Here is a 14,869-nt window from a genome sequence, read left to right on the forward strand (position 1 = left end):
CTAATTGAGAATAAACTACTTTCATGTATTTTAGCACCATCCATTTGTGAAAAAGAGGCAATAGTATAATTATAATAAAATCTCATGTACTCATTAAAGCAAGCCTAACAGCCCTCTCTACTAGAACTCTTACCTGTTGGTTTAAGTAATAAAGTGGTATGTAAAGATGCTCTATGAATTAACTAATTCAGACCACACATCTTTAACAAAAATTAATGTGTTACATATTTTTCAGTTTCACAGACTATTGTCATTGCGAAACATTTTGAAAAATCTTAAATTTGAGCATTTAGTCATTGAAATGTAGCTAAAGAAATAACTAAATGCCAACCTTCTGCTTATCCAACTGGCAAAAAATATTTTAATAATATCAAGTACGGGTGAGAATCCCAAGAAACTCATACTCTTATATTGTGAAGCTACAAGTGTAAATTAGTACAACATTCTGAAGGCGTAGGCTTTATAAAACCAAGAGCATTTTTTACCTAAGAGTTTTGATAGCACTATGTATCAAAAATCTTTACAATACTAATATTTTTACCTTAGCAATCCCACTTCTGAGAATTTGTCATAAGGAAATAATAAGAAATGTATGTATAATAATAAGTAAAAATAACCACTACACTTCATTGATTTCATATTATATCCCAGGCACTGTGATACTTTACAGAAATTACCATCTAATTCTCATAACCCTATAATGCAGCTATTAATATTATCTTCATTTGACAGATGAGAAAACAGTGGCTTATAGGTTAAATGACATATCCAAGGTCATTCGGCCGGTCAGTGTGGAGAGCTGAGCAAGCCCAAATTCTCGGTCATGTTATACTACTCTAGTGAAGAAAAATCTAATGAGAAAATGGGGGCAGTAATTTCCCTAGTTTGGTAGTCCTATGGAATACTGTTTTTATATAAATTTTAAATTTTTAGTTATGGCTACATAATAGTTATACATATTTATGGAGTACATGCACCATTTTGATACAAGTATAAAACATGTAATGATCAAATAAGGGTAGTTGTGAAACTCATTAAGCATGTATCATTTCTTTTTGTTAGGAATACTCAATTTCCACTCTTGTAGTTATTTTGATCTATACATAATTTTTTTTTTTTTAATCAGCTTTCACTGAGCTTCAGGTGGGGCTGGCCCGGCATGGCCAGTATGGCAGGGTGCCCTCGAGGGCCAGTCTGTGGCGTGACAAGAAATGCAGGGGTGCACGTGTTGGGGCTGCCCTTTGGCACTCACTGGGGTGGGTCAGGGGAGAGCAAACACCAAGGTTCTCTGGAGACCGGAACCAGCCAGTGCAGCCATTTGGCTTCTCCCTCAGGACCAGCTGTCAGTCCCCAGGCCCCGAGGTGGTGCCTGCATCCTGGTCTGTGGGGCATTACTGGTGTCACTCTGAGGGAGAAAGATGGCCAGCTGCTCAATCAGGATGATGAGCAGGCTACCACCCACCACTAGCCCCAAGTAGATCCGGCAATGGATGTTCTCCCAGCACTTCTTCTGGGCCAGGGTCTTTGTTGTCTTGCTGAAGGCTGAGCTCATATCCAGGAGTTGGTCTGAACGCTGCTCCAGTTCGGCCAGCTTTCCATCATGCTCCAGGATCTTGTCGAAGTTGTTAAGCGTGATTTCCGTCACCTTGTTCGCTTGCCACTGGCACTGCTCCAACTCTTTCCCTGCCACCGCCACTGCCACCAGGCCCACTCCCCGAACGACACATTATTTTATTTTATTTTTTAGATGGAGTCTTGCTCTGTCGCCCAGGCTGGAGTGCAGTGGTGTGCTCTCAGCTCACTGCAACCTCTGCCTCCCGGGTTCAAGCGATTCTCCTGCCTCGGCCTCCTGAGTAGCTGGCATTACAGGGCACATGCCATCACGCCTGGCTAATTTTTGTATTTTTAGTAGAGATGGGGTTTCACCATGTTAGTCAGGCTGGTCTCGAACTCCTGACCTCATGATCCCCCCACCTCAGCCTCCCAAAGTGCTGGGATTACAGGCGTGAACCACTGTGCCTGGCCCATGATTTTTAAGTATAGTTAATTTATTGTGCTGTCCAACACTAGATCTTATTACTTCTATTTAATGGTATTTTTGTTACCACTACCCTTCCCAGCCTCTGATAACCATCATTCTAACTCTACCTCCCTGAGTTCAATTGTTTAGTTCCCATATATGAATGAGGACATGTGATATTTGACTTTCTGTGCCTGGCTTCTTTCACTTAACATGATGTCTTCCAGGTCCTTCATCCATGTTGTTGCAAATGACAAGGATTTCATTCTTTTTAAATGGCTGTGTTACAGTCCACAGTGTATATGTGTCACATTTTCTTTATCCATTCATCCACTGAGGGACATTCAGGTTGATTCCATTCCACTACTGTGAATACTGCTGCAATGAACTTGGGAGTATAGATAACTCTTTGATATATATTATTTATAATTGTGAAAAAAACCTGGAAACAACCTAATTGTCCAACAAAAAGGGATTGTTCAGATATTAGACAGCTATTAATTTAAAATAATGTTCAGATTAGCTTTAGTTACACTGAAAAAAGTTCATAATATTTTAAGTGAAAAAAGCAAGTTTACATCAGTATGTTTCAATGTAATCCCCAATATATAAGGGAGGGGGTATATGTGTTCATGTGTACACATGTGTCTGAGTAGAAAAGAGAATTGAAGGACAAATATGAATTTATTGTTATTTTCTTCTGTTCTTTCTTGTATTTTCTAAATTATTTCTGTAATTAGAAAAAGCTACCTTAATTTTTGCACTTACAACAACAAAAGAAAGGTTTTCTCCAGAATTATAAAACTCTATAAATTATTTGTGCTCTGAAAAAAAATTAAAACATCTTCTTTCCATCCTCACACTAAAAATGGAGGTGCAGGCCGGGCGCGGTGGCTCATGCCTGTAATTCCAGCACTTCGGGAGGCTGAGGCGTGCGGATCATGAGGTCAGGAGATCAAGACCATCCTGGCTAACACGGTGAAACCCCGTCTCTACTAAAAATACAAAAAAATTAGCCAGGCATGGTGGCGGGTGCCTGTAGTCCCAGCTACTTGGGAGGCTGAGGCAGGAGAATGGCGTGAACCCGGGAGGCGGAGCTTGCAGTGAGCTGAGATCACGCCACTGTACTCCAGCCTGGGCGACAGAGCAAGACTCCATCTCAAAAAAAAAAAAAAAAAGGAGGGGCAAGAACAGTAGTGGGAGGTAGACTAGAACTTATACTAAAGAATGACATTTACATTTCATTTTCAAAAACAACCTGGAAGACTTAGCATCTTTAGACTGGTTTGAGCCCTCAGGCTTTTGTCAACCTATCATTAGGTAACAATGTGAAAACTATTTGCAGGGAAATATTTTGTAATATTTCTAATATATTTCTAAGAAACCTATGCTTCATTCCTTTCTCTTTTCTGAACTTTAATGACAAAGAATAATATTTTCCCCCCAAGGAAAACCAAAAATTCTAATGTAAATTTGTTATACTGCTGAAGCAGAAATAATTTTTATAATTTTAAGAGTGCACGGATGATCCGGACAGTGAATCATGAATTAAAACAATTTTGAATAAGCTTGTATGGACACTTATTTTTATACTCCCTAGCTTTCTACTCACCCAAAACTCTACCTTGAAAGGCTTCAACAATTTGAAGATTAAATAATAAGTTATTAAACCATTAATTTAACCATTTAAGCCTCTAAAATCAGCACATATTACCTTCCCCCTTCAAGTCAATTTGCAAGAGATTAAAATAATAAAAATGATAATATCTCACACTTACAAAGTAGCTTTGATCTGCAGAAGCCTGAAGTACTTTTTAAAAACTTTATAGAAAAACTAGGACCATCCACCCACATCTCAGAGTACATCTGAGGTAGAAGCTGGCAGCTGGTGGAAAGCAATGGAGTAATTTACCATCTGCAAAGATGACTACTACTTTTGAAAAAGCACAGGAATAGATGATTTAGGAAAATGCAAATAGAATTAGCTATTCAATAAATAAATGGGACATTCAACAGCTACAGATTTCAAGGGCTGTTATTTAAATTTTTACCAGAAGAAGTGGGTTAAGGGTTCCCATCAGAGGGAAAACGAAAAACAAAGAAAAACAGCCCTACCTACTCTAGGGAAATCACTGGTCCCAGTTATTCTATTCAGATTTTCCTGGGAAGGACAGATACTATTGGTTTCACCTCAGAGACAGAATAAACTATGATATTATAAGTTCTTTTTGCATCTGGCAATATTTCCTTTTCACACTCAATTTCAAACATTTTTATGTATTTCTCTGGACTCTTCAGTGTGTATGCCTGGAATCCTGCTACAAGTTCTGCTTCCTCCATCCATCTGAAGTACCCTGTGCAATTTTCTGCCACCTGCACAAACAAGAGACTAGCTTCTCAAGCTTACATTTTTTGGGAGTCATCTTTTAAATCTATTTCTCTTCTTCAGTCTCTTTCCCAAAGAAACACCGAAGAATTCTACAATACATCTTTATAAAGCGAATGCCTAAGAGCAATGTAAAAGAAAACCCTGAGCTGTCTTTACTAGGGAGCACTTCAATTCTCAAGATTCTTTCACCTCATTCTGATTTTCCCACATCTCTTGGACTTACGGTCAGTTCATATCTATAAAAGATCAAGCATGAAAAAAAAGAATTTAAATAAAAGAAATACTTCAGCTGGATACAAAAAATAATTTCTTGACTGGCAGTATGCAAAATTAGAATAGCAATGGAAACATGATCTAACAAGTAAGATGGAACAGCCATTTAGAGTCTTCATCATTGATTTTTGTTGTTGTTGTTGCATGGCACTTGCTTGAATGTAAGAGAGATGGACCAAATGGTCTTACAGTCTTTTCAGCTCTAGGATTCTATTCTATGCTGTTCTAACTTCACTGATGGTAGAAAGTGGCCATGTTAATTAAGAAGGTGACGAGTGGCACTTGGAGAAAGGAAGATGTATGAGAACTGCATTAAGTTACCAAGCAGATTCTGATTATTACCTAATATAAAACTATCCTTTTGTAGGGATTCCTGGGACTATTTTCCCATTGATACATCTCTGTCTTCCTCAACTTAATTGACCCCAAAAAGTTCAACTTTGTACGACAATGAAAGAACTTTAAAAAATCCTAAATGAATTTGTCTTTATTCAAACATTTTCAACTATAACTCTTTTAATCAAATTGATACAAAACTAGGCAATGAAACTTAATATGTATTAAACAAAGCATAATTTAGAAGGTAAAGGTACTCAATAAAATACATTACAAAGTTAGAAAATCTAAAACAGTCACTGTTTCCCCCATATTCTGCTGATAATTTGGTTCCACTTGAGAAGAACACAGTTGCTATGGGTTTATATGTATACATGTACAAAGGCATATATATGTGCACACACACACACACACACACACATTTAAGAGATAGGAAATTAAAATGAAAGTAAAATCTTGATACCTTCTTCATGGCCTGACATTTGGCTGTTTCAGAAAAGCCAATCATTTTATCAGGAGAACAGATCTTGATGAACGGGAAGTTGGATTCCTCTGCAATTTTTGCAGCTAAAGCAGTCTTCCCACTGTGAGGAGGGCCTGCATAAAGATATGAGCAAGTCAGGGGAAAAAAGCCAACCTAAGCAAAGGGAAATAAAACAAGTTTAAACTTTTATCCAGAACATACTGAGGTCTCGACTAGTTGCTCATTAACATTTCCTGACACAATTTCACAGCAGACATGTTTTCTCTTATTTATTAGCAACTAAACTTAATGAACTAATTAGCATTTCTCAAAAGTATGGTGAAATACATGCCTCCTGACATTCTCACATATCCTTAATCTTTCAAACTTTTGGCAAAATATACAGAGTGTAAGGGTTTTGCTTCTTAAAAGAACGCATTCAAATGCATATTAGTACTTATGTTGTTAGTTCTATTAAATCATTTGTCTAACAAAAAAAGACAATCTTAAGAGCTGATATTGGGGGCAGGGGAAAACTGCCTTATTAGAAGCAAATGTGATGTAAAAAGTTAGAATTCTAAAGACTCAGGCCTTCTCATAAAGGCAAGCAAATCTACGAACTTACCTACATTTAGACATCCCTGCCTTCCCTTCCCTGTTTTGGAAGCTGTGTCCCTCGTTCAACCATAAACCAATCAAATCTTCCTTTCCATCTTCTCAGGAACCTGACATTACTGATTGTTCCTTTCTCCCATATGTTCGACTTCTTCCTCTTCCCTGAAGCCTTTCCAAAAGTGTTTTAGCATGTTCTAGTCTATCTGACAGTTTAATACATAACAACAAAAAACTCTTTCTGAACATCATACCCCTCAAAACTGCACCTTCTTCTCCCTTCAAAATGGAACTTGCCTATGTAATTATTTACACTGGCTGCTTTTGTTCTTCACCTCCCACCCATCCTCACTAAATCTTACGGCTCCCATCCCCATTACACTGAACAGGCTCCCATCAAGGTCACAAATGATCTCCATGTCATCAAACCCAACAAACATTTTGGTATCTTTTTCAGCCTCTTAGGAGCATTTGATACAATTCATAATTCCCCTCTTTCTTAAAATATGTTTCTGTTCTTGGCTTCTGTAACACACATTCTCTCTTTCCCCTTTCCTCTCTGGTTACTCTTGCTCAGTCTCTTTTGTCAATTTTTCTGCTCTGTTTAGTCCTTACGTGTTAACATGCCTCAGAGACAAGTTCTAGGCCTCCTTTTCGTCTCAACCCACACCCTCACTGTAAGTGATTTCGTTCACTCCCATGGCTTCAACCACAGTCTATATACTGGCAACTCATGAGTCTACTGCTAGCCAGACCCACATATCCAACAGGCTGCTCAACATTTCCGATTTACTTCTCCTATATGACCCTTGAATTTAACATGTTCAAAACTGAACTCATCATCTTTCTTCCAGAAATCTGCTTTCCATTAGTGTTCCCAATCTTAGTAAACAGCACCATTTATCGGGCTATGTATGCCAGAACCCAGGGGGTCATGTTTGATACCTCTGCCCACATCCAATCTAACAAATATTTCTAGGCTTTAGCTTCCCCACCTACAAAATAGAGACAACAGCAGCATCTACCCTTGGAGGACTGAAGTGGGGTTTAAATAGATAATATGTGCACAGTGCTAGTAGAGTGACTGGCAAATAGCAAGGGCTCAAAAAATGCTAGCATAATTATGATTGACAATAATAATGAGGTCATTTTTATTCTATCTCCTAAATATTTCTAATTAGTCTACTTATCTCCATCTACACTACTCCACATACTTCAAACCACAATCGACTCTCATTAAGACTAATCCAACTGCTTCTAACCATTAGTCTCTTCTGTATCTTTTTGCCCCTCCAATCCATTCTCCACCATAAAGCAGTGATGATGATGTGGCTTCACTGCTTAAAATCCTACAAATGGCTTCCCATTGCCCCTAAGATAGTTTAAATCTTTAATATGGCCTACAAGGTTTTATATGAACTGGCTTCTATCTGCTTCTACAGTCTCATGTCAGGACAGTCTCCCTTTCTGTTTCAAGCTCCTTCCTGCCCAGGACTTTTTCACATGCTCTGCCTCAAACATCCTCCCCAGTGACTTTGGCTGGCCAGAGTCTCCTCATTGGTCAAGTCATGGCTTAATATGTTTCTCCCAGGGAGCTCTCATCCCCCAGACCTTTAGAGGTAGTTAGGTTCCCTTGTCATGGGGCCTCACTGAACTTTTCTGCCGTCATACTAATTATAACTGTAAATTAATTATTTGTGAATGGAATGTCCTTCCCCTTTTGTCTGTCTACTCAATAAAATCCTAACTGGTCTTTCAAGGCCTAGATTAAATAGCATCTCTAGTTTTCCCTGACCACCCCTATGCTAAATGACTTGTATTCACACACACCTTTACACACATACACTGTAGTCAGGAATTTCTTTACACTGCCTTTGTTCATGACCAGACTGAATGAACACTTGAATGTCTTTGTATCCCCAGCAACTAGTTCAATGACTAAAATACAAGTACTCAGTACGTATTTATTTAATTGAATTGAGGCTAAGTGGCATCATTCAGTGTATTAAGTGCCACAGAAATACAGATATAATCCTACAAGAAAACTAGTTGCTATCTTTCCTCACTAACATTCTACCCCGAGAAAATTTTAATTTGTACACAATATTGGTACATAGATTGGATTACTATTTTCAGATCAAGAACAAGGTTAAAAACGGAAAAGAATTCACTTTTCCAGAATGTGCTTACGGGCTTTTAAAAAATGCTGCTTTTTTTCCTTTAACTTTTAATGCCATCTCCTCATTCATTCTCACCTTCCAGAAGCACGCTGACCAATGGTGTGCGGTCACTGTTCTTAGTCTGCTGCACCAGCAGCTCCCCATCATCTAGAACTCGAGTAACTGGGTCACCCCATTTGATGATACCGTTCATAATGTAACTTGCATAATCTTCTTGGTTTGTGCCAAAGGCCTATTAAGAAAAAGGAGTTTAAAGCATTTTGAGCATTAGTGTTAAAAACGAACAGTATAAAAGACGAGTTATAATTCGTACATGCTAAAGGTATTGATCACTATCCCATATTAATATAAAAAGCCTGGAAAGCAAAACAACTTGTATAATTTCTCATTTAACTTTTTTCCCAATAGGAAAAAAAAAGCTGCTTTGGGTGACTTAATGGAATAAAAACAATGGATTCTAGGCTGAGATTCCACCAGAGCTCAAACCCTCATAATTCCTGAGAGAAAGAATATGTTCCAACGTGCTTATTTTTATCAACAGTATGCAGTTTGAGGCTGTTCTGTTAAGAACAAAGGAAAAAAGAGATTATGGACTTAGAAACAGCGCAATAGACAAATATACTACCTTAACACTGACTGCAGGTGCTATGGATTAACATGAGAATACGAAATGGTAATGAGAAGATCATGTTCACATCAACTTTGTGGTAGGGGACATAGTTAAATGGCACCAATGTTAAGTTTATATGTGTAAATATAAGATTTAGGATGAGATAGAAATGAGGAGCTGTAATGAGAAGGATATAAAAGCAATTATTTCAGATAATAATTCTATTTGTGTTCACTACAAATTGGAGCTTAAATTGCACCCTTCTTCATTGTCAACTTTTAATCTCAAAGGTTATACCTCCCATCAAAACAGCTGCCAAAAGTAGTCAATAACTTTAGTATTTATAATTGAACTGGATTTTCATGAGGTTAACAGAATAAATAGGAAAACATAACCTACTACATGTAAAGATCATGTACATGTAAAGATCATGTATCTTGAGAATTTCAATTTTTTAAAGATCATCACATCCCTCAAAAAGTCAACTTTTGATTACCTGATGTGTGGAATAGTTTTAATAGTTCTTTAGAACATGCACCTCACATAAAGCTGTTTCTGTAATACTGTCTTTGAAACAGTATCCAGTGATCTCATATCTCTATTACTTTGCCACAAAATAATTTTTCAGAGCACTTTTTAGGTAGTCTCCTTGCATATACTGGTCCTTTGATTCCTGAATACAGAGGAAGGTTCTCATTCTTTGGCCTAGATATGGCAAATTCAGTAGCAGTGTAAAAAGTAATGATGAAACTAATCCAAACTGGCTGAATGGCTGTTCTAAGAAATTTTCATGGCCGGGCGCAGTGACTCAAGCCTATAATCCCAGCACTTTGGGAGGCTGAGGCGGGTGGATCACCTGAGGTATGGAGTTCCAGACCAACCTGACCAACATGGTGAAACCCCATCTATACTAAAAATACAAAAATTAGCTGGGTGTGGTGGTGTGTGCCTGTAATCCCAGCTACTTGGGAGGCTGAGGTAGGAGAATTGCTTGAACCTGGGAGGCGGAGTTTGCAGTGAGCCGAGATCATGCCACTGCACTCCATCCTGGGAGACACAGCAAGACTCCATCTCATTAAAAAAAAAAAAAAAAAATTATAGGCTGGCTTTTGTCTTTAATTTTTCCAGTTATATACTCCAAGCCTCACAGCAGAAGCTTTAAGATGCCTGAACCATAAAACAGTGACTCTCCCAAGATATATAACGTGTATATCTTCCTTACATATCCCATAATTTCATTTTTTTTTTATCCTCCAGACCCTTGGAATAAATAAAATTAAGTTTTTAGTTGTCACTTCCTCATGGCCAAATTACTTGTTGTTAAAAAAATCTTGGAGTTACTTTTGAAAATGATTATTTTATATTTAAAAGTCACAATAGTAATAAAAAGACAGGGCTAACCAAATTGGCTTTTGTCTTTAAAGGAGATACTTGGAACAAATAATTATTGTTAAGAATATATAACAGGCCAGGTGCAGTGGCTCACGCCTGTAATCCCAGCACTTTGGGAGGCCAAGGTGGGTGGATCACGAGGTCAGGAGATTGAGACCATCCTGGCCAACAAAGTGAAACCTTGTCTCTACTAAAAATACAAAAATTAGTCGGGCATGGTGGCGCATGCCTGCAGTCCTAGCTACTCAGGAAGCTGAGGCAGGAGAATCACTTGAACCCAGGAGGCGGAGGTTGCAGTAAGCCAAAATTGCGCCACTGCACTCCAGCCTGGCAACAGAGCAAGACTCAGTCTCAAAAAAAAAAAAAAAAAAAAAAAAAAATATATATATATATATATAAAATAAATGGTGGCCAAGTGCAGTGGCTCATGCCTATAATCCTAGCACACTGGGAGGCTGAGGTAGGTGGATCGCTTGAGGTCAGGAGTTTGAAACCAGCCTGGCCAACATGGTGAAACCCTGTCTCCACTAAAAATACAAAAAAATTAGCCGGGCGTGGTGATGGGTGCCTACAATCCCAGCTACTGGGGAGGCTGAGGCAGGAGAATCACTTAAACCTGGGAGGCAGAGGTTGCAGTGAGCCGAGATTGTGCCACTGCACTCCAGCCTGGGTGACAGAGCAAGACTGCCTCAAAAAAAAAAAAAAAAAAAAAAAAAAAAAAGGATATGTAACAAATGGTTGATAAGCATATGAAAAGATACTTATCACCACTAATCATTACGAAAATACAAATCAAAACTAGAATGAGATGTCACTTCATATTCATTAGGATGGCTACTACCAAAAAAACAGAAAATAATTTGTTGGTGAGCATGTGGAGAAGTCAGAACTTTTGTGCACCACTGGTGGGAATGTAAAATGGTGCAGCCACCGTGGAAAACAGTATGGTGGTTCCTCAAAAAATTAAAAATAGAATTACTATATGATCCAGCAATTCCACTTCTGAGTATATACCCGAAAGAACTAAAAACAGGGTCTTGAAGAGATATCTGTACAGCCATGCTAATGACAGCATTACTCAAAATAGCCAAAATGTGGCAGAAGCCTGGCTGCCATTGACAGAGGAATGGATAACAACATGTGGTATGTACATATCATGGATTTTTTTTTTTTTTTTTTTTTGAGACAGGGTCTTGCTCTGTCACCAGGCTGGCGTGCAGTGGCACAATCTTGGCTCACTGCAACCTCCACCTCCCGGATCCAAATGATTCTCATGTCTCAGCCTCCCGAGTAGCTGGGATTACAGGTGTGTGCCACCACTCCTGGCTAATTTTTGTATTTTTTAGTAGAGATGGGGTTTCACTGTGTTGGCCAGGCTAGTTTTGAACTCCTGACTTCAGGTGACCCACCCACCTCAATCTCCAAAAGTGCTGGGATTACAGGCAAGAGCCACCACGCCTGGCCCATATAATGGAGTATTATCCAGCCTTAAAAAGGAAGAAAATTCTGACATGCTGCAAGATGGTTGAACCTTGAGGACATTATGCTACGTCAAATAAGCTAGTTACAAAAAGACAAATACTATGATTCCACTTACATGAGGTACTTAAGATTAGTGAAATTCATAAAGATGGATAGTAGAATGGTGGCTGCCAGGTGTTGTAGGGGAGGGAAAAAAGAGTTATTATTTAATGGGTATAGAGTTTCAGTTCAAGAAGAAGAAAAGAGTTTTAGAGATGGATGGTGGTGATGATTATACAACATTATGAATATACTTAATACCACTGAACTATACATTTAAAAATGATTACAATGGTAAACTTTATATGTATTTTAACACAATACAAAATTGAGAAAAAAAGAGTATATAAAGAACTTGTATCAATCAAATAAGCAGTACAACAGAAAAACAGGCAAAAGACTTGGACACTATTTCACACAATACATGCATATGGTTAATTAACATATGGAGAAATGCTTAAGTTCTCAAGTAATAACCAAAATGCAAATCAAGACTGAAATGAGATCTCATTTTACACCTAACTGAATGGCAAAAATTAAATCTGAGGCTGGGTGCAGTGGCTGATGCCTGTAATCCCAGTACTTTGGAAAGCCGAGGCAGGCAGATCACCTGAGGTCAGGAGTTCGAGACCAGCCTAGCCAACATGGTGAAACCCCGTCTCTACTAAAAATACAAAAATCAGCCAAGCATGGTGGCAAGCACCTGTAATCCCAGCTACTCGGGAGGCTGAGGCAGGAGAATTGCTTGAACCCGGGAGATGGAGGTTGCAGTGAGCTGAGATCACACCACTGCACTCCAACCTGGGCGACAGAGAGAGACTCCATCTCAAAAAAAATAAATAAATAAAAAATAAATCTGATAATACCAAGTGTTGGAGAGGATACAGAACAAGAAGATATGTTTCACAGTATTGGGGGCAGTGTTAATTGGTTCAACCACCGGGAAATGTTTTCTTAAAGCGGGACATTCATATATCCAACAACCTAATAATTTTATTCCTAAATAAGAGAAATTCATTCAAGAATTCTTACGACAAATCTTTTTTTAATAACAAAAAACTGGTAACATTCACAATTGACAGGAAAATAGATAAATTGTGGTACTCACACAATGGAATGCTATTCAGCATGAAAATGAATGATGTCTAGCTACAAGAAATCATATACATCAGCAGTCCCCAACCTTTGTGGCATCAGGGACCAGTTTTATAGAAGATAATTTTTCCATTGGGGGAGGAGGTGGTTTCGGGATGTTTCAAGTGCATTACATTTTTTTTTTTTTTTTTTGAGACAGAGTCTCGTTCTGTCACCCAGGCTGGAGTGCAGTGGTGCGATCTTGGCTCACTGCAACCTCTGCCTCCTGGGTTCAAGCGATTCTCCTGCCTCAGCCTCGTGAGTAGCTGGGATTACAGGCACGTACCACTACATCCAGCTAATTTTTGTATTTTTAGTAGAGATGGGGTTTCACCATGTTGGTCAGGCTGGTCTCGAACTCCTGACCTCGTGATCCGCCCGCCTCAGCCTCCCAAAGTGCTAGGATTACAGACACGAGCCACCATGCCCAGCCCAAGCACATTACATTTATTGTGCACTTTATTTCTATTATTATTACATTGTAATATATAATGAACTAATTATACAACTCACCATAATGTAGCATCAGTGGGAGCCCTGAGCTTGTTTTCCTGCAACTATATGGTCCCATCTGGGGGTGATGGGAGACAGTGACAGATCATCAGGCATTAGATTCTCATAAGGAGTGTGCAATCTAGATCCCTCAGATATGCAGTTCACAATAGGGTTCATACTCATATGAGAATCTAATGTCACCACAGATCTGACAGGAGGTGGAGCTCAGGTGGTAACACGAGCAATAGGGAGTGGCTGTAAATACAGATGAGGCTCACTCACTTGCTGCTCACCTCCTGCTGTGTGGCCCAGTTCCTAACGGGCCATGGACCAGTACTGAGGGTTGGGGATCCCTGATACAGATGACTCTTGGTAATAAAATATTTAATAAATAGCAAGTCCCAGAAAACTACATATACCATATGTTATTTTACACGCCATGAAAATACAGACTAATAACAGTGTGTCATAAAGATTAAGATTAATCTTAATGGACCTGAGGTCCATTTAAGAAAGAAAAGCACACACTTCTTTAAGAACTGGGACTTTCTACAATTTGTTTTTGTATTAACACAGGACTCTAAACAAAAGTTACTCAAATGTTAGTAGTTGTTTTATAGGAAAATGGGTTAATAACCTTAAACTGTATTCTAAAGCTCCAACTATGACCATTTTGAATGCGTTTTAAGAAAACTGACACTTTTTAAGTCTTAGAAACTATAGTAGTCAGAGAAACTAAATGTACTGAGCAAGAAAAAGGGATGCCTTGGAAGAGGCTGAGGAAAGGAAGAGAAAGAGAGAGAGAGAGAGACAGACAGAGGAGGATATGAGAGTTAATTTTAAATATCCTAATAACTGACATATGGAAGATGGACTGAAGTTAGGTTTCTGTAGCTTGGGATTGTATAAGAACCAATAAGAAAATTAGTTCTAGTTCAATATAAAGTAAAACAATAACTGGAAAGTCTCAAAATTGAATGGCCTGCCTTACAAGATGGTAAGCTTCCTATCATGAAAATATTTCAGTAAATAATATCACCAGCCACTAGGATTATTGTACAGATGTTTCTCATACTGAACATTTCCAATACTAAAATTTTCTCATTTTATGAAACTGCATATGCTATAACCTTCCATAATACTGAGTAAATGGCACTTATTTTTCTCCTGAGTTATTATTATCATTACTTTTTGGCCTATATATCACTCAATGGGCATACTCACTGGTTTGATATCATTCTCCAAAGAAGCAAGGAAGTCTCCTCTCGTCACTTGCAGGCTTTCTGCTTTCTCCATGTCCACTTCCACTTTAGTACTGGCCTAAGAAGAGATAAAAACAAAATGTAAGGACTTCCAAGATTTAAGAATAGTTAAGAATATATTCAGTTTAAGAACGTAACTCTTGAGGATTTAAAAGCATATTTTCACACATAAAAAATCTGAA

At 38.4% G+C, this 14,869-nt stretch overlaps 1 protein-coding gene and 1 pseudogene across 3 annotated transcripts in view; both read right to left on the bottom strand.

The window, feature by feature from the left end:
• The window catches only part of NSF (N-ethylmaleimide sensitive factor, vesicle fusing ATPase), a 166,489-nt gene that overhangs the window by 37,811 nt on the left and 113,809 nt on the right, over positions 1-14,869 (bottom strand). For all 3 annotated transcript variants that reach the window (XM_511626.7, XM_054671317.2, XM_054671318.2), the window contains exons 13-15: positions 14,650-14,745; positions 8,349-8,505; positions 5,482-5,615 (exon numbers count right to left, since the gene is read on the bottom strand). In XM_511626.7, the coding sequence (XP_511626.3) occupies positions 5,482-5,615; positions 8,349-8,505; positions 14,650-14,745 (387 nt within the window). The remainder of the gene's footprint in view (positions 1-5,481; positions 5,616-8,348; positions 8,506-14,649; positions 14,746-14,869) is intronic.
• Positions 1,251-1,726, bottom strand: LOC107972375 (vesicle-associated membrane protein 5-like; annotated as a pseudogene).

This window comes from Pan troglodytes, chromosome 19 (genome assembly GCF_028858775.2).
Source record: "Pan troglodytes isolate AG18354 chromosome 19, NHGRI_mPanTro3-v2.0_pri, whole genome shotgun sequence".
In the NCBI taxonomy this organism is placed as follows: domain Eukaryota; kingdom Metazoa; phylum Chordata; class Mammalia; order Primates; family Hominidae; genus Pan; species Pan troglodytes.